Source organism: Rhipicephalus sanguineus, chromosome 5 (assembly GCF_013339695.2).
Source record: "Rhipicephalus sanguineus isolate Rsan-2018 chromosome 5, BIME_Rsan_1.4, whole genome shotgun sequence".
Taxonomy (NCBI): Eukaryota; Metazoa; Arthropoda; class Arachnida; order Ixodida; family Ixodidae; genus Rhipicephalus; species Rhipicephalus sanguineus.
This window is the reverse complement of record NC_051180.1, coordinates 192,998,480-193,026,045: the sequence shown is the minus strand read 5'-3', so window position 1 is coordinate 193,026,045 and position 27,566 is coordinate 192,998,480. Positions and strand designations below refer to the sequence as shown.

At 45.7% G+C, this 27,566-nt stretch overlaps 1 protein-coding gene across 1 annotated transcript in view; it reads left to right on the top strand.

The window, feature by feature from the left end:
- Window positions 1-27,566, top strand: part of LOC119394545 (alpha-1,3-mannosyl-glycoprotein 2-beta-N-acetylglucosaminyltransferase) — a 148,987-nt gene that overhangs the window by 13,251 nt on the left and 108,170 nt on the right. The window contains exon 5 of the mRNA XM_037661868.2: window positions 20,926-21,034. Within this exon, the coding sequence (XP_037517796.1) occupies window positions 20,926-21,034 (109 nt within the window). The remainder of the gene's footprint in view (window positions 1-20,925; window positions 21,035-27,566) is intronic.

The following is a 27,566-nucleotide window of genomic DNA, read 5'->3' as shown; positions in this document are numbered from 1 at the left end:
GGAAGAAACGTGCTCATCTGCTAACATTATGAAGGGAACAGACTTACGACGTCGTCTGTGCCCTCAATCAAGCCAAGCAGCCCAGCCAAGTGAGCTACAAGTACATAGCCGAGATACTCGAGGCTCACTTCGATCCACAGCCGCCCGAAGTCTTCTGCAGGGCACACTTCCAACGTCGTGACCTACGGCATGAGGAAACAATCGGTGATTACATCACAGGGCTGAAGAAGCTAGCAGCAGATTGCAATTTTGGAACAAGCGTAGACACTAAGCGAATTCGACAATGCTGCCTCTTGATGTAATGCTGTGTGATCGTTTCGTTTGCAGTCTTTGGAACGAGCAGGTCCAGCAGGGCTGTTCACAGAAAAGGACTCGACATTCAAGAAAGCCTTTGACCTGGCACTGCGAGCTGAAGGCGCTGTTGAAAATCAGAAAAACGTGAAAACGGAATTCAAACAGATTCACAAAGCCTGCACAAGTATCTGCAAGACAGAAAATAAGCGTCACTCGAGTGCCTCTGCCCAAAAGCAGAAACAGCGCTGTTGGCGTTGTGACACGCAGTATAGTCCGGACACTTGCAAGTTTCAGACAGCTTGCTGCAACTACTGCAAGAGCTCTGTGGTCTTTCCTTTGTCCTTGTCTTTGCGCCGCCCGTTTCGAACATGCATAACCACTTTCAACTTGCCCAGGCATAAATTCTTCTGCAAGAGATGCTGGACACATTGAAAAGGCCTGCCTGAAAAAGAGGCAGAAATGATAACAACAAGGAACAGTGGCCTCAGCACCAGTCACAACCTGCTAGCGTTCGACACAAGAATAACGCTCGTGCCACAGCACCAACGCACTTCATTGTCGTAGTCTTCAAGCAAGGCATGTCAAAGATGTCTTTTGAGCTCTACACTACCCCAGTGCTGAGTGAAGGCAAAAATTGTTATTTCTCACCAGCTTTTGCACGGCTTCATTTTCTTCAAAGTGCGGCATTGAATGCAAATGTGCGTCAATCCTTGTCACCCTCCTCACGAGAGATTGAGAAGCACAATTTGTGGTCAGGGAGACAAATTAATCTATGCGGTTTTCATCGCAAATATTGACAACAAAAATCGCGTTAGAAAACTTTGTCGCACAATTGGACTGATACACACGAAAACTAGCAAAGCTTTCCAGGCCTGAAAACGGCATAGGTTCCAATCAAGCAAGCGTTTCATAATATAATTATAATTGTTGGGGCTTAACGTCCCAAAACCACGATATGATTGAGAGACTCCGTAGTCGAGGGCTCCGGAAATTTCGACCACCTGGGGTTCTTTAATGTGCACCTAAATTTAAGCACACGGGCCTCAAGCATTTTCGCCTCCATCAAAAGTGCGGCCGGGATTGGATCCTGCGGGTCAGCAGTCGAGCACCATAACCACTAGATCACCGTGGCGGGTGCAAACGTTTCATTGACGGCTGCGATCTGCCAATGTATCTGTTCCAAACAGATTACTGGCAAATGCAAGCTCACGTCCTAGAACATTTTCTGTTATGTAAAATTAGTCCGTAACCACTGCTGGAACGACACGTGTGCAATCAGGAGCTCGGGAAGTAACAATGCACGACCTTGAGCTCAGGTTGTCGGCATTTAATGGTAATGCCGCTTATGTCTCGTTCTCTCTACAGCGCATCACAGTAACTTCAAAGGTTTTTTACAGTGAAGACTGTTATGAGATCATTCCAATGGCCATTGTTGTCTGCCGCCGCCGCCGGTGTCTGTAACCGCTATCGCGCGATTTAAGAAAAAAACGAAATAAGCAAAAACATTGAGGATGGAACGGGGTTCGAACCTGGGCCCTCTGCGTGGGAGTCCAGTATTCTACCTCAGATCCATGCCAGTGCTTCAAGCTGCTTTGCAAAAAGGCCCTATACAGGCTTCATGTCGGGAAGGAACCACATTAAGGCGGTGATGCGGGCTAGTTGGTTTGAATCACTAGTAATCATATTTGTAGCGCAAAAAAGCAGACATAGGATACACAGGACGGACTAGCGCCCGTCCTGTGTATGTGTTCCTTACTTGTGTCTACGTCTGGTTTTTTTGCGCTACAAATATGATTACTAGTGAACCACATTAACATATGTGATATAGCATGGTAGAAGAGTGAAATAACAACCAGTCGTCGCACAATGCGAATTCTGTAACCAGGCGTCACACAATCCAAATCGCACAACGAGTGGGTTGTTGAATGCTTACAACCCATTGCAAAGGGCTCTGCCACAATTCTTTGTCATCAGGCACAGCATCAACAAAGTGCACATAATGCCTTACAGGTGTATAGCGGGTACCATGGTTCTCCACAGAATGACGAAAAAAGGCATGGTGGCTGCTTCCGTACCTCACAAAAATTATGATTTATAGCTTAGTGGGTTCCTCACAAGAGCACTTCTATTGGTTGCCAAGGTAGCCCATAAAGCCCCCATGATTCATTTCGTCAGGGTCTCAATAAAGTTATTTCCCTCTCTCTTGCGTTAACATATGTTATCGAGCGTGGTGGGAGAGTGAAATAACAACTGGGCGTCAGACAGTGCGAATTACGGAACTAGTGGGTCGTTTATAGCTTCCTACCCATTGATGACGAGTAATTATAGCTCAGCCATAATTCATCATCATCAGCAGTCCCATCAACAAAGTGCACATAATGCCTTACAGATGGTACCTCGCTTCTCTGCAGAATGATGTCTGCTGGCACATTGAGCCTCCAGCTAAAGTTGAGATTCTTTACTTTTTGTATGCGCCTTATCTTCGGTAAGAAACATTCTCAGAAATTCCAAGTTTAGTTGGTATAATTGCTACGACAAAATAGCATGTAAATATTGTCTAAAAACAGCGGGGCTTTTGGCCATGAGGTACCAGAGAAGAAAAGAAAATACGAGCGTCGCCTACGGTGGCCGCTCTTTTACTGTGCCGCCCCTAGCAGCCACAACTAGCTTTATATTAATGAGGTAAAAAAACAAGACACCGAAAGAAGGACGAAGAAGCACAGGGAAAGAAAGGTTTTCAAGCGTTTCCGTTCTTGCCAAAAGCTCAGATGCTCTGGCCCGGGAATTAATGGAAGCTTTTTGGATAAAGAAGAAAGGCAATTTGTGTGTAAGTGACACATCAGTGGTTTTGCGCATGTCAGAGTTTGAATTTTGCTCGTCGTTGCTTGATTAGCTATGCCTTTCTATTGACCTCGTGTATTTTTTGATGTGTAGTGAGTAGCTGATGCAGTGCGCATGTGTGGCGTGGCATATATATTTTCTGCGTTTCTTCTCAGAATAAACCAGTTGTGAGTGGCGCTCTTTCCCTGTGCTTCTTCGTGCTTCTTTCGGTGTTTTGGCGTCTAGTTTTTTTTCCCTCATTTCGATGAACCAACTAGCCCAGCAACAAGTACTTCTAAGCTTTATATTAAACTGAGGCGGCAGTTTCGTGACCAGAAAAGCTATTGAAGGACTTAGCCGGTACTTACCTACAAAGCAGAAACCTGGAGGCTTACAAAGAGGGTTCAACTTAAACTGAGGACCACGCAGCGAGCAATGGAAAGGAAAGTAGTACAGTTGAACCCGGGTATATCGAACTCGCCAAAAAACGTTTATTAGTTCGATATATGGCATAATTCGATATAGGCCCGCTACAGGATTTAATGACACAAAGGCACATAACAATAAGAAAAGTACTTTATTAATATGGTGGCTTACTTGCGTGCCCTACTTTGGAACAAAATAGTCCTGGATTTTCTTCTGTGTCAACGACTTCGCTGCCTGCTACAGCACGCACGCCTCCACGTTGTCCAACGAGTCAAAGCAGCTGAGGCCGCAACCTTCCACATTCACGCAATAGCGCCGGACCAACGCAAGTGCACTAATCACTTCGGAGGATGTAGGCAATGGGCCATCGTCAATTTCCTTATTGCTGTCGCTTTGGCTCGTGGTCGGCATGACGTCTGCAACGTAGTCCTCATCTTGTAGCTCACCCATGATGGTGACATCATCGTCCGCACTGACAAACTCGTCGAATGCCGATCCGTCGATAGCTCCCGGGAACTCTGCCAGCTCGCTCCAAACTTCGGCAGAAACAGCTGCGGTGTCTTCAGTGCTGTCATCGGAATTTGGGGTGTCATCACCAGGCATGCGGAAGCCGGCATGCCTAAAGCAGTTCTGGATCGTCTCCGTGACATCTGCCCACGATTTATGATTTATGATTTCGAGTTTCGCGGCGAACGGCAAATTCTGCCTCTTTGCACAAGCCATGACGACAGCACGCCAATAAAGTTCACAGAGCACCAACAGGCAACACCACCAGCACGGACCACGCTGAATGAGGACTCGAGGAAAACAGGCAGCAGCAGGCACACAAGCATAAAGAAAGAAAAAATGGCGCTCACTTCTACCGCCTCCGCGCCTCGGAGAAAGCACGACGGCCTCTGATTGGCTGTAAGCGCTGCGAGCGGGCCAGGATCATTTCTTGCAGGGGGGTGTTCGCCCATGCACAACCGGGTCTAAACCACTTTTTCTAGGGTGGCGCCGGCAGTTTTCCCCGCCACCGCGAGGGAAAGCTAACTTGCTGGAGCACTTTTGAGGCACATGGAGTTTGATATATCGGTTGTCGTTGCTATTTTCGTTCGATGTAACAGTAACTTTTGCTATATATTCTCAATGTAAATTTACCGTGTTTAGAAATTGTTCGATATACGGGATAATTTGATATAAACGGGTTCGATATAGTCGGGCTCGACTGTAGATGTAACCTTAAGGGACAAGAAGAGAGCAGAGTGGGTCAGGGAACAAACGACTGTTAAGGACATCTTAGTCGAAAATCAAGAAGAAATCGCGAGACTGAAAGTTAGGTGGGCAGATGAGAAGTACGCAGTGTAACGTGGCAGCAGCAAGCACAGGACCGGCTTGATTGGGGGAAGCGTTTGCTGCCCTGCAGTTCGTGTAGTCAGGCTGATGATGATGTCAATTTTCTACTGCCGCGCACGCAAAGTGCTTATCTGCGGTATGAGCCTCACACTTGTACTTTGATAGCAGAATCAAAGCTATCGCGGCATGATTCGAACTTTGTGCTGTTGGGTAGATATCACTTTGTGAGAAAGATTGCGACTGATAAATTATGCTGATAGACTGCTGCTCTCGGGAGACAGAAGCTTGTAGCCACGGCTGCCGAAGAACACGTCGCGTTAAGAAGTGAAGGGTGGAAAACATTTGCACTCAGCCAGCTCATCGCGTCTTGTGCGTAGCGTCGCTGTCAATCGCCACTGACGTAGCGGAAATGTTGCCGAAGAGGCTCTTGGCCACTCGCTTGCATAGTCCATACACTTTTGTGGCTGACTGCGCATAGGGTTTCTTTTGGTCAGAAATGGAAATAGGCCCTAAACGCTTCATGGCCACGTAGTTCCTTCCGATAGTGAACACAGCGACCTTTACAGGAGTGATGACAACTCCGAGATTAAGTTCATTTCGATTCAACACGTGTGCTGTATGTTTTCAGGTCGTTTGCCCAAATGTTTTAATAGGAGTTGGGTGTATCCGCGTGCTACTGTGTCACTTCGTCCCAGGTCTACCCTTACGTGTGTGCTTCTATATTCTAAATTTTGTGCCATACCACTGCGCATGGTAGGGTTTTATTACAGTTCCTTTGCGCTCCTCTTCCTTCCTTGACTGAGCGCAGAAAGTGTAATAAAAGTAGTTCTGCCTGCTTTTCAAATTACACAGGCTTCCTGTTCAATCTACTGGCTAAGTTTAGCTCTCTTTTTGCCACAAATTGTATTCACTTTGTTACAATCTGTTTCCTTCTACAAAACCTTCCGCAAGTTTCCTGGCCACACAGGAATCTGCATGCCATACTGCTAGAAGGGAGGAAACCAGCTTAGTTTAACAAACGGAAGACAACAGCTTTTAATTAGCACAACACAACAACAGCCAGCCGCTTTGCACCTATCGTCTAGTCCTGCTGTTGTGGGAGAACTGGGGTTCTTGATAGACTATGGGTGGTAAGACTGCATGGTTTTTGATACCGATGCTTGGTTTGGCACACTCCCATGTCTAACGAAGGCATCCCTGCATTTCTGTAAACACTTGTGCGACTGCGCCCAAAGCTTTTATGTTAAACCTAATGTAGCACAATTTGTTTTCATAAAAATCGTTTACATGCTTCCATTGTTTTGTAACCCACTAACAGCGTCAGGTGTACCAAGCGCTACATTTTTGTCCAACTTTCTTGCTTTGGCTACTCGTGCGTAGATGGTGCAGCGAAGTTAAGCGCCTTGTGGGGAGTCTTTGTTTTAACGATTTTACGCTATACCAAATCTCTTTAGGATAGCTTGATGCTATACTAAAACTAATACAAATACCTCTAGCCACTGGCGCTTGTCCTGGTTGGGGCATCCCACTGTTTGGCTTGCAGTGGCCAAGTATTGAGGGCACTGCGTTAGGATTCAACATTCTTTTCATTTTCGACGGGATGTGGGCGAAGAGAATGGTCATACCCAAAGTTGTCATTGAAGTGCGCCGTGCAAACCCCCGCACTCTCCAATAGCTCACATTCCTTTAGCCTCACTGCAATAACCCCCAGCTTTACGTTTTTTGGAAAAGTCTGAAAGCTGGTCCTGGCCGTGACGTGCGTGTTCCAGTAGCCTACGTTGGCATCGTACTACAACAGTCTCTCTTCTCAATGAGCCGCTCGTAAAGGGGCGTCACGCAGAAAATCTGCAAGAAGTTCTGCGAAATTTTACGAAATTTCCATTTGTGTACCATTTGCCCGGCCACACAGCTAGCGCTTTGCATCGTCTTGTGACAATTAGAGAACCTTTATAAACTAAATACATGACTGCAAGGTTTTTCACTGTCATTCTCATTACTTACCCATCATATGCTGTGCATTCCGAGCCAATTCTGGCCGAGTGAAATTTCATTGCAGTTGGCCTTTGAATATGCTGCGGACCAACATTATGGTCCAAGCAGGAGGGGCAAAAGAAACATCAAATCATTGATGAGAGCAAGAGTACAATACACTAAATACTAATCAATACACTAAAAGAACCAGCGGGCCTGTGGCACAGCAACAATAATAACAAAAGTACAAACACTTGTACACTTGGCATTCCGCAATAAAGCTGGAAGTTTGCGCCCGTCCTGTGTACATCTATTCCTTGTCCGTGTTTTTAGTCCAGCCATGCATTATGACACTAACTAGCCCAAACAAAAGTGTTACTGCACTAAAGAGATAATTTTCAAGCTTTGCAGCAAAATAGTTCACTTGGCAAAATCCCCTGTGGTGTTGAATCTGTTCTGTGCGAATATTTAAACAATGTGGAACAGCAGTAATGACAAGTACACAGGCGAGTCCAGTGGCTCAGTGATTGCGGCCTCTGAACAGTAAAGAAAAAAGGGACTCCACAGACAAGCTCTTTCTTAATTGAATTAGCATTTTCTGTTGCACTGAGCGCCACCTTTTGGCAAGACCTGTGTGGCCTGTTTGATGAGAAGGGATCAACCAGGCTCTGCACTGGAATGCTGCACAGGCAGTTGATTATAGCGCAGCTGTCAAGTTCACTTTTGTGTGCCTCTCATTCTACATGCCGAACCCTTGATTAAGTTCAAAAGTGTTCGAAAGTGTTGGGCAAGTTGTTACATGCCTAAATTCGACAAAAGCCACTAAAACGTCGAAAAAGGAAGAAAACTGACAGTGACTACAGGGGTGATTAAGTCAAGCCTGCTCGTGTCTTAAAGGCCAACTCCGGCGATTTTTCGAGATCAATAGATCTCTGGAGCTCAATGAAATTCGCTGGGTACGTTCCTTTGCACATTTCCGCCATTTGTGCTGGAAACAGGCTGGAGAGATACGCAGATTGTTTGCAAGTGAATTTTATTGCCTTGAGTCGCCCACCTGGCTTTCCACAATTATTGGCAACATTGTGTGTGTGTAACACCATTTATGACAAAGCGACGAAAGTGACTGAACCGAGGGGCTGTCCACAAGGCACTGTCTGCTGTCCATAAGGCAACGATCGTGTTTGTTTGACCTGCACTTCATTGGTTGGGCGTGTTATTTTCAGTTCCCTGTGGGCGGGCGTGTGAAGGGTGGCAAGTGGTGTTGCATTGTGGGCAGCACATGATTCCCCGTATAATAGGTGGATAGCAAAATGATGTCTTCTGGTTCGATGCCTAGCTCTTCGCTGTTTCAAGGTGTTTGTCGTTCAGTGTAATTGGGGAGAAAACACGTACTTTCTGCAACGCGGTTGTTACCAGTTATCTTGCCTCCTTCACGATTACACTGAACCGCACACAACTTGAAGCAGTGAAGAGCTGAGCCTTGAAGGTTCAGTGAACCGGAAGTGCTGTAGCAGACGATGCACCGTTTCGCTATCCACCTTTTACCGTAACAGCCACTATATACTTGCAGCTAGCGATTACCCTTCGTCTCAATATTACTGTTTTAACTAGCAGTGACTGTTTACCACATGGAAAGTACGGTAATGCAGTACTGAATGAAAAGTGCACATGCGCAAACTTTACCGTATGGAAACACTTTCCATAACTTTCACCAGGACCACAGTGACTGTGTCTATCTCTACACGGTAAGCTGCACATCCTGCGAAAGGTGGCTCGTACTTGGCTTATATTAAGTTTCATCAATCCTATTGACCCAATGTCAAAAGCCGCGATCCGTAAACTTGTATACTCTTCTCGTAACAATATCGGAAAGCTTTAGTTTGTCTGCTGCATTTTACCCGATCCCAGCAGCTACGAACTTGAGCTGAAGTGGCTAGGACAGGTGGTGCCATCTGGCGGTGGAATGTGCAGCCAGGCAAGCACATAACTAAACAAGTGCGTTCTACTTCATCGAAGAGGAATTGCGATTCTATACTCGTCGACAACTTATCTTGACAGTGGGCAGTTATCTTTCTCAGAAAACAAAACGGTGTGTTTGCTACCGCACATGGTCCAGCTGGCATTGAGGATGCCATGTTTACTGTGAGAACATGCGTGTGGAAAACGTGGTGCTGTCCGAGAAATGAAAAAAGGAAAAACTTGAAGTCTACAATAATGTTTTTTTTTTCACCAGCTGCCTCCCATGCTTGTTTTATTTCTGTAATGAAGAAAGCTTTATTTATTCGAGCTAGCTAACTCTGAAAATTGGAAAACAAAAATAGGTACTATTTCTTGGCGCATGTGCGTTTCAGTTCTGTAGCTTCCACAGTGCTGCCAAGAAAAGTTATAGCCGAGTATAGTTGGCCTCAGTGTGTGTCAGCTCTGAGGAGCTTGTGCACATGGCAGGGTCAGTGACGGACATGGTACGGCTGATACAGCATGGTCACCTTTCCACTGAGTGTCTGCTCTCTGCGGCTTTCACAGTGTTCATACTACATGCTGATGGTTCTGGAATGCCTTGCACGAAGCCAGTACACTCAAACCTCAATATAACGAATTATCGGTTATAACGAAGTAAATGAAGAATAGTCTTGTCATAGTTACCAATAAATGTTTAACGAATTTTCGGATATAACGAAATTATTTTCGTGGCAGATGTGACTTTGTTATAATGAGGTCTGAGTGTACTGCTCAGCCGGGTTTCGGTTTTGGTGTAATGCTCGTTTGCTTATATAAAGTTATTCTCCCATTTGCTGAGTATTTCCACTGTCGGTCCGATGACAGGAGCGTCTCAGGAGCATAAAAGCAGCATTAGTTCCACCACATGGTGAAAAAAATCTCTGGAGTTTGCATTTATGATTGTCAGATTTTGTTAACAAGCTGGGTAGTTGCCAGCACAGTGGTCTCCCCTGAAGTGGAATTTGAAGGGGTTCCATTTATCGTGAGATTCCTTTTAGCAAGGTATGCATATTTGCTGAAGCATGACTTTATTCGTATTGCCGGTGCAGAGTCTTTATGTGGACTGTAACAAACCTTCTCTGTGTCGGCAAAGGGTATTACTAACCCTGACCTACCTTCTAAATAAGGTCGTCACCCCAGCACATGTGTCAAGACATTACCACGACACGCAGCTCATGCTTATGCTGTTCAAACAAACTACACTCAATTAAACCACTGATTCTACGGTTTGAAGAACATATCCTAAACATATGGTGTTTCTGATGAGACACTCAGTGTGGCTAAGAAACCACCCAGACTACCTCCATGGCTCGCCACAGCTTTGCGACTTTTTCCTAATCCATCTGAAGAAGAGAGACACCCCGTGAGAACACTTAAAACAAGAATTCCATGCCCTTCAGGAAAAAAAAATTAGACTACACTGAAAATTACACAGGTGGCTCTAAAACAAAGAACCACGTGGGTATAGGAATCGTGACAGGGGAAAGTGCAGTTAATAATCTGTCCCTATGTATCTCCATTTCCACAGCTGGAGTTTATGCCTTATTGGAAGCAGTGAAAAAAGTCATCACTGGTTAACACAAGAAATCAGTGATATGCACTGACCCCTTAAGTGCATTAAAAGCCCTGCATTTGAAATCAGAATGTGAACCTTTACTCAGCGATATTTTAAATAAGGTAATTATAGTGAGGCTACGACTATCTGCTTTTGCGGGGTGCCCAGTCACACGGGGCTACCAGGCAGTGAAAAGGCCGATGAAGGTGCTTCTCTGGTGGCACAGAAACCAGGGACGAGAAGACAAATTCCTTCAAAAGATAGCCAGCTTTGTTATCAAAATGGCAAGAACAATGGGACAGCTGCAACAATACAGTAAAATACCACTTGAACAGACTTCAAACTAACTATTCAGTTGTATGAGCTTTTTTCAAATCCCCCGTCGAAGTGCCATTGGGCGCAGTGTTAACGCATTTCAGTTCTACAAACATATTCTGCAACACCATCCAATGCCCCTCACGTCCTATTGATCATAAATTCTCTGAAAGACTGGGTACAGAGAGCGCTTTGCGTTTTTAGGACTATGTCACCTTTGACTCTTGCGTTGAGGCATGCGCCACTCTATCTGATCGTAGCGAGCGTCCTACCTCAGGAAGAAGAGGGGGAGGAAGAAGTGACCCTTGTAGAGCAAGCACCAAGAATTTCGGCTAAAGAAGCACTGATGTACATGGAAAAAGTGAAGTCCTTTTCTGCCTAGCAGAGTGTTGTGCCGGAAAAGGTTAATGAGAGCTTGGATGCAGTGACCCAATTCATGACCTCTGCAGTCTTAAGTGCACAAGTGCAGCAAAAGACTACTACATTTTTCAAAACATGATAAATATGCAGAAATTCACATTCAAATAAGCATCATTGTAATTAAAAGGGTTCAAATTTCATTTTAACAATTAATGCTTTCTTTAGCTCCTGATAAGTTGCAACATCAGCTGTTTAGTTCAGCGAACTTTCACTTTAACAAACTTTTTTCCTGGGGTACCTTGAAGTTCGTTCAGGTGAAGTTTCACTGTAATAAGCTACATGTAGTTGAGCCCTTAATTAGTGAATGGAAAACATCGTCATCAAGAATGTTTTATTAAAGTTATAATATACAGACTCCGCATAGGGCACACGCACCTGCTTCGAAAGGAACATGCGAAAAATGCCAGGAGCCATTAACAGTCATACATATCCTAATCACCAGGGGCGTAGCCAAGGGGGGGGGGGGATTGGGGGGTTCAACCCCCCCCCCCCCCCGAAATTTTTCAGTTTTGCTTGCGTATATATACACGCACACATACAAACGCACGCACGAACATACATAAAGTATGGTTGAACCCCCCCCCCCCCCCCCGAAAAAAATTTCTGGCTACGCCCCTGCTAATCACATGCGCTTATATTGCAACACAATGACTGAGATATTTTGGCAAACTATACAAGCACCGCCTACCCTTGGACCCTGGTCTAATTCAAGGAGATGACCCACTTATTCCATTGTGTAGTGTTTTCAGTTTTTTAAAGGCAACTGGCTTTTTAAGTAAACTCTAAAATTCTGCAACCTTTACTATTCACTACTTACAGGGATGCAACAGCTGCGCCAATTGCGCCAATTTGATACAATTCCTTATTTTTGCACCAAGCGTAGCCAAAACCGTGAAATTGGTTAAAATTGCGCCACGCTGCGCCAAAATGCCCGACCAGGCTTAAAACTTTCCCAGTTGCGCAAATTTGAGCAAGAAATGGAGGCCACGTTGGTCATCTGCAGCGTGGGCATCATCATCCAATACAGACGCGCTGACCCTAACCCTAATTCCTCACAAAATAAAAAAGAAAGCCAGTTTTACCGCAAGGACGAAGCAATGAATGCGATAGCGACAAATTGTAATCTTATACAAAGTGAGGCTGGCAGCAAAGTCTTTTGTATCCGATCTTGCGTAACTCTACAAAATGTGGGTGTAAGAGAATACGGCCGCTCCAGGGAAAGATTGTCTTTCTGCACAGTGTCTTCGCACTGAGAGCGCAGCACGTAGCAGGATATACGAGCTGCCCGCTGATGGCTGCCGAGATAGTGCGCGCGCCAGCGATCGCAAGCGTGACCTTAGAATCAAAGTTCAAAGTTGCTACTCGAGCGACAGCCCCCCTGCCCCCCTCTCGCGTCTTTTCATGCTCGTTCAAGACGGGCGGGGCGTTTCCTCTATGCTTTGATGGCAGGCTTCCCGAGCTGAGTGGTGTTATCGCATACGCCCTCCGAGCGACGGAGATGGACTGGCTCGTTTGATATCTGCTTGAGCCGCGTTCGTCGCCCGCATTCGCGTGCTTTTACCCGTGGTAGAACATACTATGCACAGGGATATGTTATCAATTTGGACTTTATATGGGAGATGATGGCAAAAGAATGACACCATATCCACGGAGTGAATGATAAGTGGGCGAAGCTCAAGAGGGGGAGATCATCCCGTGAAAGTTCACCCATTACATCATTAAGAAAGACTGTGTGCGTATATACAAATCAACTTTTATTTTGTTCTTTTATTTTGTTCGTCTACTGTCTACAGCCACCTGCTCCATCCGGTGACTCGCTGCGAAAGAGGAAGCGCGTCAAGAGCGATTGCCTTTTATTGCGTCGGTCACGTGCGAGTGACGTCATCGTGACATCACTTACACGAGCGCCACCTGCTGAGTGAGTCGTACAACTAGGTGGTTACGAACCGGTCACAGAGGAAGGACAGACCCACGACGTAGTAAAGAAGAAAGAACACCACACAGGCGAACACGCACGAGTGTGTCACTCGTCAACGTCGTCTTCTTCTTCTACTGCATACCAGAAGGCGCGCAGTAAAGAAGAATGCCACACAGGCAAACACGCACGAGAGTCACTCGTCAACGTCGTCTTCTTCTGCTACTGCATACCAGAACTGCATACTAGGTCGTGAGAAGCGTGCGTTCTGGTATGCAGTAGAAGATGACGTTGACGAGTGGTTACAAACCGGTCACAGAGGAAGGACAGACCCACGGCTTAAGGAGCTTCGCCCCTAAAACTCGTCGAGAGTGTCCATATAGTTGCTATCGCAATAGAAAAGGACAGTAGTTCTCAAATTTTCCTGATGCTTGTTTTATTGCGTGCAGAACGCTTTTTAAGCCACTTTTGCCGCAGTACACTGGTGTCCTGCGGAAAAGCATACTGAGATTTAGAAGGGGCTATAGAAACTCGCCGAAGACAAGGAGAAGAAGAAGAAGGCAGCGGGCACGGAAGAGCGCGCGCATTAATGAGCAAATAAAGAAAAAGAAGAATCTTGTTTATCGTTCGCATCGAACGCAGTTTGTCTCGATCGTCTCGTCTCGTTTCTGCGACATGGTGCCGTGACCAGGATAGTGGCTGCTCCTCTTCCGACTGGCCACAGGATACCAGGATGAAGGACTGGCCACAGAAGACGGAAGAGGAGGACCCAGTGCGAACCGACGGCTGCGCGACGGGACATCGACAGCTGAGAGCGGCACATACACGGAGGACGACACAGACACGGATGAAGACTCGCCACTGAAATATGTAAGCGACCAGCAGTTCCTAATTTATCCAAAATGAACCGAGACGTGATTTCAAAGAAAAGAAAAACGCTGAGGACTCAAATAACAAACCTAGCAAGCGAAGCAGAAAAGAAGCTTCAGGAGAATCAAGATCCCACCGCGGTATCGCTGCTAGCCAGCTAGATCAAAGGCTGATGGGAAACTTTGTGCGCGAAAACCAGACAACTCACAAGACGAGATAGACAGGACGGACGCACCATCTCGCCGAATTTCAAGTTTTGTTAAAATAGATCAAAGGCATCGCAGAAATATTAAAGAAAGTGGACGAGCAGATGGAAGAGTTTGTAACGCCGGAAACAGCCGAATCAGAGTTTGCGAAAACAACCGAGTACAAGCTGAAGATTATTACCGTTCTGCACAACATCAATGCGTACCTTTGCCGACAAGAACAGCGCGAGACAGGGAGGACGCAAGGCACGTCTAATGACAGTGCTAGGCAAGTGCCGCAAGCAACAGCCGTAAAGCTCCCAAAGGTAGAACTAATGAAGTTTGATGGCGACAAGAGGAAGTGGCAGAGGTTTTGGCATCAGTTTGAGTCAGCTGTTCACGTGAGAACGGATTTAAACGAGAACCAGAAGTTCACCTACCTTCTGTCATCACTAACCGGGAGAGCAGCAGCTACCGTGGAGGGATTTCAATTTTCAGACAGCAACTACATGAAAGCTTTCGATCTGCTCAAGCAGCGTTACGGAAAAGACGAAGCGCTTGTAGAAATGCACATGAAAGAGCTAACTAACCTGAGTACAGTAGCGAGCTGCAGCGACTATGAAGGCTTAAGAAGACTGTCAGACAAGGTACAAGTGCACACACGTGGGCTGGAATCCTTAGGCGTGAAAATCGAGTCATATGCGTCAATGCTCCTGCCGGTATTGAAAAGATCTTTACCTGTGGAGATGCGCATGGGGTTCCAGCTGAGACAAAGAGAATTGGCCGGCAGATCTTCAACGCAAGACCAGAATGCAGCTAAACATCGTGAAGACACTCTGAGGTGTTTGATGAGATATATCGAAGATCAAGTAGAGTGCAGAGAGGAATCGGGAGAACGGAAGGAAAGCTACGGCAACAAATCTGACGGTAGACAACAGAAAAGAACAGTTAATTTTCAGAGTACAGCCGCAAAGTATTACATATTTTGTGAGATCAACACCCACTTATGGATGACTGTAGGAAAACTATGATGCATGAAGAGAAGAAAATGAAGCTAAAAGCGTCAAATAGATGTTTCCATTGCACTAGGCCTCGACATACCGCCAAAATATGCAGGGTAAGCATAAGGTGTAAAATATGTGGGAAATGGCATGCAACGTCCATGTGTCAGAGAAAAGAACTTACAGCTCAATGTACAGCAGCCGTGCAAGGTGGCTAGAGTCTACCTGCCAATATATGAACATATCATCAAGTATTTTTCTGCAGACTGCAGTGGCACTAGCAGAAGGTAGAAACAAGTCATGCTATTGTCTGGTCTGTTAGATACCGGAAGCCAAAGAACGTTCAATCTGAAGAGTTTATCGGAGAAACTTGGTTGTCCGGTCAAAGGAAAAGAAAGGCTGATGATAGGCTCTTTCGGAGGCGGACAAGATGAAAGGACTATGAATTCGGTTCTGTTGGAAGCACTACAAGTTGATGTAATATCAAGAGAAAGAATACCATTCCTGCCTGTCTCACTGAAGAAGTACGAAGACGATGGATTAAAGCTAGCTGACGGCCTTTATACAAGCACAGACATCAGGGAAATTGGAATCCTTGTTGGATCAGACCAGTATTGGCAAATAATGACCGGAGGCATTCGAAAACTGGAAGAGAAGTTGACAGCAGCAGAGAAAATATTCGGTTGGACGGTTTAGGGCAAAGCCAAGTTAGCTGCAACATTAATGAAAAGGTCAACCGTTATGGTACTTCACGTTGAAGTGGACAAATCTGACATAGAGACAGAACTAAGGCATTTCTGGGATATTGAAACAATCGGCATAAAGGGCACCGAGCAAGATGCAAAGAGAGAAGATGTGATAGAGTACTTCAACAGGCACTTGAAGTATAAAGAGAAGCGATACTCGGTACGACTTCCATGGAAAGACAACGTGGAGCTTGATGAAAACAAGAGTGTAGCAATGACCAGACTGAAACTGCTCACTCGAAGGTTACGGAAGGACGAAAGTATAATGCGGCGTTACGACAGTGCCATCAGAGAATATTTGAATAGGGGAGTGGCAGAAGTGGCCGAGGACCAAAGTGCACCACTGACACACTGCTGCTATATGCCGCATCAAGCCGTAATCAGGGAAGATCGTCAAACTACAAAGAGAAGAATAGTATTTGATGCGTCCTCATCGTCCACAAAAGGGTTATCTTTAAACGACAACCTCGAAACTGGACCGAATCTTAATTGCGATCTTGTGCACCTGCTGATGAACTTCAGACACCATCGCATTGCAATGACAGCTGATATTGAAAAGGCATTCTTACAAATTTTGGTACATGAGGAAGACAGAGACGCACTGCGTTTTCTTTGGTGGGACAGACTTCAGAGTGGAAGCGATGCAAGAGTTGTAACTTGGCGAATGTCAAGAGTAACGTTTGGCACAGCTCCGAGTACGTTCCTGCTGGCAGCAACAGTGCAACACCACCTCAGCAAGTTGGAGGATAAGTTTCCAGAGACCATTAAAACAGCTGAGGAGCAACATCGACGTCGACGACGTGATAATAGGAGCCGAATCACCCGAAGAAGCCGAAAAACCTTGCCGGGAGTCAAAAGAGATTTTCCAAGAGGCGTCAATGACCTTGAGAAAGTTTAATACGAATGAGCCTCGATAACAACAAACTATAAAGAAGGAAGAGGAAAATGCAAGCGTCGGAACTTCCACCCAAATAAAGATGCTTGGCATCAGATGGAATTACAAGGAAGACGGACTGTACCTACCATCGTTTGAAATAAGACATCGATACAAGCGGTACATTAACGAAGAGGCAAATGTTACAGCTCACAGCAAGAATATACGATCCACTGGGAGTCTTCACTCCATTCACGGTAACAGCCAAGCGAGAAATACAAAACATGTGGAGGAAAGGAACGTCTTGGGATGACTCACTGCCAGATGTCGAAACGGAGTTGTCGAGGAAATGGATTCAAGAGCTGGAATCCATTCAAGAATTCAGTGTACAAGATGGCTTGAAGTGAAACAGAGGAGGAAACCTATTCACACGGAACTTCATTTGTTTTCCGATGCAAGCCCATACGCATACGGAACAGCAGCCTACTTAATAAATGACTATGAGAATGAAAAAGAGGCTGATATACTCATTGCAAAAGGACGAATAGCGCCAATGAAACAAATGTCGTTGCCGCGACTAGAGCTAATGGCTGCATTGCTGTCGGCACGTCTCTCGGAATACATCAGAAGTGGCTTTGTAAGGAAGATAGACGAAACAAGATATTGGATGGACTCGACCATTGTTCTTAGTTGGTTACATGGACAGAAAAAACTAGACATCTTTGTAGAAAATAGGGTGAAGGAGATAAAAGAGAAAACAAAGCTGTCAGAGTGGAAATACATTGCAAGTGAAGAGAACCCCGCTGATCTCATGACCAGAAGGGTGAGCGCAAGGAGTTTGATACAGTCGGAACTATGGTGGCATGGTCCAAAGTGGCTTGTTACGGAAAACAGGACTGCAGTGAAGACGAAGACTGAAGAAAATGTCAAAAGTAGTGAATGCTATGCAACTAACACATGCATGCCAATTCCGGCAGTGATCGACGCGGAGAAGTATGGAACGTACATACGATTGCTCAGGGTAACAGCTTGGGTTCTGAGATACATACAGATTATAAGAAAGAAGAAACGGATAATTGGAGATCTGAGCTTTGAGGAACTGAAGAATGCAGAGTCGACGATAACAAAAATAAAGCAACGACAAATACGGGAACATATCATACTGAACAAGAGCAACAATACTAAGACAACAAGGATGTTCATTTATGGCAGGGAAGTTTTCGAAGATGACCAAGGGCTGATAAGACACAAGGGTCGCCTGTCTCAAAGCAGATTAACCTACAATGAAAAACATCCAATTGTGCTACGAAAGTGGACGGCCGGTACGAAGCTGCTAGTACGACATGTTCATCAACTCGCGTTTTCGGAGGAGTAAATGCAACGCTTTCGCAGCTTAGAACCAAGTATTGGATAATCCAAGGAAGGTAGCTGGTGAAGAATGTAATTCACGGATGTTTAAAGCATAGTTTCCTAAAATGACCTAGAGGGAACTCTGGCGCTGCGATCGTTCAGCCACCATGGGAATGATGGGTAGTACACGGATTTGCCTAGTCTTCGTGCTTGTGGGCTTCGAACGCACTTGTGGCTTTGTTTATTGCTATGTTTTGGTTTTCTTTCGGATAAAAGAATGGATCGTTGTGAACTTCGTGACCAGATTTGAATCGGTGAGCCTAAAGAAGTTTAAGTGGTGAAGTGAAACTGCTGATTTTTGCTGAACTTTGTTTTGCGACAAAGCGGATGCAGGCGACGCGGAGCCAAACGGAGCCGAAAGAACGAAGTTTAGACAAATCCGTGTACTACCTATGATTCCCATGCTGGCTGAAGCGCGATGCATTGCAGCTCCCATAGACACTAGCGCCAGAGTTCCCTCTAGTAAGTATTGTAGGAAACTCTATGGTTTAAAGTGTCAACGATTTGACGCCAAACCGATTCAGCAAGAAACAGCACCCCTTCCTGCCGACAGTCAACGAGCGACAACCATTTGAAGTGACTGGTGTGGACTTTGCAGGCCCGATGCTTATAAAGGACGCAGTGAAAGGCACGAGAAAACTGTACATCACAGTATTCATGTGCACAACAACGAGAGCTGTACATCTCGAACTTGTGGACAACTGTAAGACAGACACATTCCTACATGCATTCAGAAGATTTACTGCGAGAAGAGGCCTACGTCACAAAATATACAGTGACAACGCAAGGACGTTCAAGAAGGCCAACAGAGAAATCAATCGCATGCTCAAAGAATTACAAGAAGAAGTCTCTGCAAGAGTTAGCCAAGGAGATCAAATAAAGTGGAAGTATATCGCCGAACAAGCACCTTGGCGGAGAGGCTTCTATGAAAGGATAATACGAAGCATGAAATCACCAATGACGAAAGTCATAGGAAAGAGACTGCTAACCAGAGAAGAGATGGAAACAATCACCGCTGAAGTTGAAGCAGTGCTTAATAACAGACTGTTGACTTATGTATACAGCGAACCGGATGAGCCGCTACCTATTGTACCGGCTGACATAATAGGTGGAAAATACAGGCTTCTAGGCAATAACGAAGATCAACACGAAGCCAACATAGAAGAAATCTGGAGAAATCGACAAAAGGTCACGAAAGACTGGTGGAAAAGATGGAACAAAGAATATCTGAAAGAACTGAGAGAGCAAGCTAACGCAAGTAAACAAGCAACGAGAGTGAACCGAGGAGATATCGTACTGCTTGGTTCACGCACTCCTAAATCACTCTGGAACCTGGCTAAAGTGATGGAAGTTTATTCAGGAGTCAACGGGGAAGACGCGCTCCTGTCTTTTGAAAATCAAAGGAAAACTCATTCGGAGACCTATACAACATATCTACAAACTTGAAGGTTGTTTCCAATGACGAGAAGATAACTTCATGCGGGCCGGAACCTATAGAAACTCGCCGAAGACAAAAAGAAGAAGACAGCGGGCACGGAAGAGCGCGCACATTAATGAGCAAATAAAGAAAAAGAAGAATCTTGTTTATCATTCGCATCGAACGCAGTTTGTCTCGATCGTCTCGTCTCGTTTCTGCGACAGGGGCTATTAGTACTAGCTGTCAGGGACACAGCACATTTTGTTCCTTAATTACTCATTCATGCACGCGCCGTGTACAGTACTAGTATGATTGCTGACGTCTAAAAAATTATTGGCAATCATTTGGAGCTTGTGTATGGCGTTTCTGCGGCCTTGAGGAACAATAGACAAAAGCGTATGCCAGTTTTCTTATTCGCTACCCCCACTTGCTCCTGCTTTACGAATCTCCCAAATTTCCTGGTTGCCAGGTTCGCAGGTCCACATTAGTATTTCCAGTGCCTGTCGAATTATTTGACAGGTTCGGCAAATGCTAATGTGGACTTAGTCATTGTTCGCACCGTGGGATGGCTCACCACAATGCTTTTATTGAAATAGCAGTGTTCACGTGAACTGTGCACGAATTAGCTGATGTTGAATGGTTTCTACATTTTTTTGTTTTCTTTTCTTAAAATAAGTCTTCTTTGTTATACTGGTCCAAATTTGGGATTTCGGGCTAAAAATTGCAGGGTTCTTTTCGTAACCTGCTCCAAATTTGGATTTTCGCACTCCAAAAGCAACATTTTGCTGCTCCAAAAATTGCTGCAAATCCTATTTGGGCTGTTGCATCCCTGTACTTAGTCTCAGCTGCTTTTGCGTCATAAAACCTCAACTCAGCAACCAACTTAGATAACAAAAAGGCATTATTCTCAGTAGATTCCCATCGTACATTGGATAACAGTCCAACCTAACAACACGTACAAAGGAAGGACGACACAGTGCTTCCTCACAAGTGATAATTCATTGGGGAACATATACGACTCAGGTCCAAAAGCCAGACATGTGCAGGACACGCGGTGTAATAACCCATAATAATGATGCTGTCGGAAAGTGTGGTGGAGGATTGTCGTAGGAAAGTTCCACAAGATAGTACTATATTGATTGGAGCCACCTCACTGGGTGAGCAAAGCATGAAAGGGCATGCCAATTTCTGTGGTCTTTTTTTATGTCAAGTTCACTCCTGTTTGCCCACATCAATCTTGAACAAAATTATTTTTGCATTCATCGTGGTGCACTGTACTTGTATTTCTGGGAAATATGCACAGTGTGGTGTCGAAGGGTGAACACGACGGGGACAACCCTGTACATTGTGCGAGTGGTGCTACCTTGATGCAGGTACCGACCTTCCAAGAAGCAGTTCCCCATTATAGTGAGCCAGGATTGTCACCATGCGCTGACTTCAAAAGCAATTCAAGACTATGGCGACCAACTCACTCTCATTAAGGCAAGTGACACCAGAGTCATTGTTATGCATGTGTCTTCACAGGGATGGGAGGGAATTTTCAAAACAACACGCTCTTCAAAGTCCCGAAATATACTTGTGCACCCTTGGGGGAAGCAGTTGCAACATTAGCTGGGACTTCCAAGATGTCGTGACAGTAGAGTGATCCTATTTTAAAGGGAGACCAAAGGCAAATAATAAGTCGACGTGGATTGTTGAAGTAGCGTTCCATGAAACTTGTACTGCTTTTTTCCTGCCAAAGAAATGCTTAGTTCAAGCTGCCCGCCTACTGAGAACGGCCTTGTGACGTAGCCATGCATGCCCTTGACTCGCTTGACTGCCCGACAGCTGGCCCTGCAGAGCAAGGGGCTGGAGCGGAGCACAGCTCTGCACAAACAGAACTTGCATCGTTCAGTGCGACATCCACGGTGTCCATGAATTCTCAGGGATAGTCTGGAAATACTCTCATCAGGGAAAATGCTCTGCGACTTCATTGAAAGGGATGAAAGTCGCGGTAACGCTGGGCTCGAGATTTTTTTAGTGCATTTTTCAAATAGCACTGCGGCTGCGAGGAAAAGGCTAGTCTATGCCCTTCAGAGTGGGAGAGAACCAGGCAGATGCATAGTATGTGGGAACCATGGCAACCCTGACACATCATGTCGCGCACTGTTGTTTAAGTGTTTTGTGACTGAATTTCCCTATTCTGTGCCGCAAGTGTTGCCACATGTTGAGTAACAAGCATGGGTAGCCGTACAGGTGGTAGCAGTAGATGTGACGAGCTCTCGGTTATTTTGCAAGCGATCACGATCGTTTGGGAAGCGGATGTTGTTGACAAGGCTGGTATCTTGCAAGCCGACTAGAAAAAAGGATGCCGCGGCTTGTTCCGGGATATCAGATAGCTCACTCCAGGCTCCCAAGCTCTAAGGAAGCTATTTTAGACTCTGTGAAGAATACAATAAATTTCTAGGCGAGAGCAATCATAACTAACGGGTGCATTTACCATAACTGAAAGATTTTTTTTACGTTGAGGGCACTGTTGCAGGAAGTATCAAGCAGTTTACCAATATTTTTTGGAGCGGCTCGTAGTGAGCAGCGCTGCCAGCTCATTGTGTGGATGTTTTGTGACAAAGCCGAATTACAAGACTTCTGTCGAACCAACGCATAGCGGTGACCGAAATTCGCGACATAGGCATGGGTCACGCTTTCTTGATTATGTGCACGACGTCGCAAAACGGAAAATGTTATTCGGGTCGTCGCCATGCTTTCATGCGATCTTAGACCGCAGCTGTATCACTTTCTGTATTGTGATAGCAGTTATAGGGACACTCCATCTCTGCCTTTCCTTTTTCTCTTGTACTTCCTTCCTTCCAGGCGAATTTTGCCATCGCCATAGTCTTCTAGATCAAGTCCAAAATCGATAACATCTCCTTACACATTGCATGTTCTATGTGCAAGTAAAAGCGTGTGAGTGCTGCCGAAGAACAGGACTGAAGCAGAGGCGAAATGAGCCAGCTGTCTCCTTTGCGTGAAACGCGCATGGAGATATGAGTCGGGATTGGAGGGGGGGAAGGGGGCTGTGTGAAACTGGCAGGAAATGCATACTTCATACCATCGGGTGTGGTCACCCGCAGTCACGTATACCGCCGTATCTTCTGAGGGGATCAGCAGGTGGCCCACACCTTTGTACGTGTTGGACTCTGATCGCACTAAAGTTTCTGTTGAAGCCATGTATGGGTCACTTCACTTGCTGCAGCAGACACAATTTCTAGAGAAATGCGCTGTTAGACTTTATTCGTTTAACATTCCCATTTGTTGCTATGGTATTCAGTAGAGTGACTTTTCTTTCCTAGTGTGCAACGCTTTTCCATGTTGCACTTTCTTTGGACAGAGCAGAAAGCAAGTTGTTCGGCATCTGGGTAGCATTATAGCATCTGTGTCGTACTGCTCTGGGCAACACCGAAAGTTTTGTTGACGAGCCGAATAGGTGCAGTTGCATAGTGCATTAAACACACCATTCTCTTTCTATGTGCTTGGTGCACCGGCGCTGTGAAGGGGACTTCACCAGCGTGGCACTGAATCGTGGTCGCCAGGTCTCCGCTTCAACAAATTTTTTTTTTTTCACTTAAAAAAAGTGAATTTTAATGGCGAAGCTGTTTAAATAGTCGGTAACTCGTGCTTCGTCGTGCAAAGCTCCTCAGGTGGGTACGCGCCACAGGAATTGGGCAAGCCCCACTACAGAGTACAACAGGTGCAAGCATTAAACAAAAACTCTGCTCGGCGAAGCAGAGCACGTGAAAGAGTGAGAGAAGAGGGAAAAAATGGAGAGAGAAAGAAAGTGATAAGAGCCAGACACTAGAAAGGTAGAGCAAGGCAGAAAGAAAGAGATAAAAGAAATAGAGAGAAAAATATCGAAACAGACTTGAGAAAGAGAGAAGGCGTGGCACCACTGGTGCGAAGCTGCCATAATTTGTTTTCAGACTGCCGTGTTAGTTGAGCACTCTTGTGGCATTTTCAGTGTAAAAATAAATCCTTTGGCAATTATGCCTTGCCTAAAAGGTCCAATTTTAGTTTAACCAAGTTTTGATATAATGAAGTAAGTTCCCGATTTTACCAACTTCGTTATATCGATGCTTAACTGTACTTTGTACCGATCAAATGGTGTCAAGTCGTATATTTTTGAACATGCATAACACAGAGTGACATCACCGGGCGACATGTTATGCACTGTTGTTCTCTGGCCTGGGTAGTTCGAGTACTTGTGATTAATAGTACTGAGGCCCTACTACGTTTTTGGGCTTGTGTGCGACAAGTTCCCATTAGTGGCGCAAATCGGGTCTTGCATTTACCTTAACTTCTCAATTGCTTAAGGGGAGATGCTACTCGAAAAATACATGTTTTTTTTCAAAACTACGTATTTTTTGTTTTTGCTTGTTTTGTCAAGTTTAGTTTCTCTACTTTTATGTAAAAAAAGATCACAATTGTATTTGAACTGGAAATAGGTTCAAATCACTTTTAAAGAGCACAAGGCAGCTATTAAAAACTAAAAAGAGCTCACTGTCTAGAGTCCCCTGGAAAACACCACCTGGCTGCTTGACATTGCATTTCACATGAGGAGTTCATCAAAGCCACATGTTGAAAATAACCATGATTTGCAAGTTCTCATGATGGAAGAAGTATTTTAAAAAGCATATCTTTGCCAAATAGATGAGCTTTCATTTCTACCTTTCCAATGCATTTTTCTCAAGATGCAATTTTGGGCAACTTCTTGAGTTTGCACATCACGTTTTTAGTACTTCTGATGGCCAGGTCGGAACGAAATTTTTCGCACACATTCCTTAACAAGTATCTCCTTCAAAACCTGATATCACTTATATAATTATTATGAACTTAGGGTAAGCAATTAGTATTGGCTGAGCATTTTAAGACTTCTCGTATTATAATTTTTCTTGTTCATTAATATGCCTTATACACACTTTCTACTTAGTTATTTGCATTCTACAGATAATGTGGAGAAATATGAGCCATTAATGGCTCTTAACCATAAAAGTTTAGTGACAGAAAAAGTGTGCACAAAAAGAGCTATACTTTACACATTGTCATGGTGCAAAATGAAAACTATGCAACTTACAATAAAACTGATTACATATTTAATATCAGCACAAAAAACAATGTAAACAGCTAAAATTTGATTGCCCTAGGCTACAGATTAAAGAAACTTTTTTTCGAGTAGCATCTCCCCTTAAACGCTACTGCGTATTATATTGGGGGTTTTAGACTTTCTCAAGCATTGCACTTTCACTCAGGCATAAATTATTTGCCTTTGGTTTCCTTTGAGTATACATTCGTTAATTCAACCTTGATTGGACATACAGTAGAAGCTCGTTATAATGAAGCAGGATATAACGAACTAATGGATATAACGAAGCAATCGTAATTCCCCTTGAAATTCCCATAGACGCCCATGTATTTAAAACCTCGTTTTAACGAAGCTAAAATTTCCTCGCAATGGATATAACGAACCTTTTTTTTTTTCCACCGAGCATTTACTGACCATTTTGGTAGCTGGCAAGTCAATGTCTTATAGCACGCGACGGTTTACGTCCCATCACGGATGCGGTAATTCAAAACTCGCGCCTCACGCTCCATAGGAGCCGCCTGCCAACACGCGCGAGGGTGCGCGTCTGCCTGCCTCCCCTTCCACTGAAACTCGTGGACCCACCCGCACACGTCACCCGGCCTCCCCTCTCCGCGGTACTCGTGGACCCGCCCGCTCTCCTGTTGCTACGGTCCCTGTTGCGCGCGTGGACGGTGACGCCAGCGCCCAGCAGCCGTTGGTGACGCCGGTGAGGCGGTGACGTGCCGACCGCGCGGCGTGGGCTCAGGCCTTTTTGCTTGTCGTTCGCTCTGTGTGCATCAGAACAGCGTCTCTCTCGGTTCCCGCCGCTAGACAGGAGATGTACGACGGCAACGGCAAACGAAAGCGCAAAACGATTACAATCGAGCAGAAGGCGGCTATGTTGAAAGCCGTTGAGTCCGGCGTCAAGAAGAAAAAAGTTGCTGAAGATTTCGGCGTAGCGTTGAGCAAGGTACCGCAAGCGTGTAATCGACCGAATTCTACTCAATATGAGCATGAAGCGCGTGACTACAATCGACCTCTACATGGCGATCGAGATGCTACATGCTGCTTGGATGTCTGTAACAGCAAGCACGATCGCCAACTGCTTCCGGCATGCCTCATTTGGCGTCAACAGCGGCGGTGACAGCGAAGATATCGGTGCTGCCGCCAATGAGGGTGCCGCGGGTGACCAAGACCTGGCGTCGTGGGACTCTCTCCTTGACGCCGGAGTTATGGCCACCATACCGGAGTTGTGCCTGACTGTGACACCTTCTGCACGCACGTCAGTGCCGATGCTGACGCAGTGACAACCGAAGAGCTGACAGAGGCTGAAATTGTGCGCGCGGTGACAGGGGTGGTGAATGACGAATGTGTCGACGACAGCCCGGAGTTGGTGAACCCGATGTTCCGACGTCCGCGCAAGCGCTGGATGCGGCAGACCTGCTGCGCCGCTTCTTCGGCGCTCACGATGATGGCGAGGACGGACTCGACATAGCAGCAGCGGCCGAAAAAGCCATCATCCGTCTGAGGAAGACACGGCAGAAGTCTATTAAGGACTATTTTTCTGCTAAGTGAGCCGCCAGCTGGTGTGCCGAGTTTGGCGTGAATAAAGTAGTTCTTTGCTGTTCTTTCTCTTTTTTTTTTTTGCTAGTTTTTCTCCGTGCGACGGCCGTTTTTCGTTTGCGTGGCAGGCTGCTGTGGGATGTGGTGTCAAGTACATCCTCTCTTTTGTGCTAATTGTCGGTAGAAATGGATGTTGGCTATAACGAACTAATGGTTATAACGAAGTAATTATGACTCCCCCTTCAACTTCGTTATAACGAGGTTTTACTGTATTAAGCAAAAGGGGAAAAAAAATCAAAATGCTGCTGACTCATTTTGAAGTTTTTCCCAGATTATAATACAGGGTCTATTATGAAAGTAAATCGCATGATTTTATTGTGACGCGACTATCCATTGCAGTGCGGTGCGACGGCTTGGGCAGTGTGGGGGAGGGCGGGGTCTGCCCTTCCAGCACAGCTGGTCACCAGTTTACTCCGAGCAGTGTGAGCGGAAAAGGCGTGCCTCTGAGTGAAGCTTTTTTCAACTATGTAACACTGTGCGATGGAGCGTTCTCTTGAACAGCGATATGCTATCAAGTTTTCGTGAAGCTTGGAAAGAATTCAACTGACACATTCCAGATGCTTTAAGAGGCCTCCAAGGACGACTGCATTTCAAGGTTGGAGCCGGCACGCTTGCCGGCATGAAGCTCAAATCACTTCTGCTCTTGCGGGTTTTTGCTGCCTTTTGGATGGAAACTGCGCATCAGCCGTTCAGTGGGCGTACGGTACACCTATGCTCTACCGAACCATCTGCGGATCCACCGTGTAGAGTGTCGTCAGCCGAAGCATTTGCATCGCTGGACGAGGGGTACTGCTATGCTCACTATGCCGCTTGTGTTGACGATTACGACGGCGACCGTTACTGCGTGTGTGGAACATCATGTGACCCAGAACTGGCGCATATATTTGCGCGACACCTTGGCTGCGTGGAAGTTGGAGCCGGCACGCTTGCCAACATGAAGCTCAAATCACTTCTGCTCTTGCGGGTTTTTGCTGCCTTTTAGATGGAAACTGCGCATCAGCCGTTCGGTGGGCGTACGGTACACCTATGCTCTACCGAACCATCTGCGGATCCACCGTGTAGAGTGTCGTCAGCCGAAGCATTTGCATCGCTGGACGAGGGGTACTGCTATGCTCACTATGCCGTTGTGTTGACGATTACGACGGCGACCGTTACTGCGTGTGTGGAACATCATGTGACCCAGAACTGGCGCATATATTTGCGCGACACCTTGGCTGCGTGGAAGTTGGAGCCGGCACGCTTGCCAACATGAAGCTCAAATCACTTCTGCTCTTGCGGGTTTTTGCTGCCTTTTAG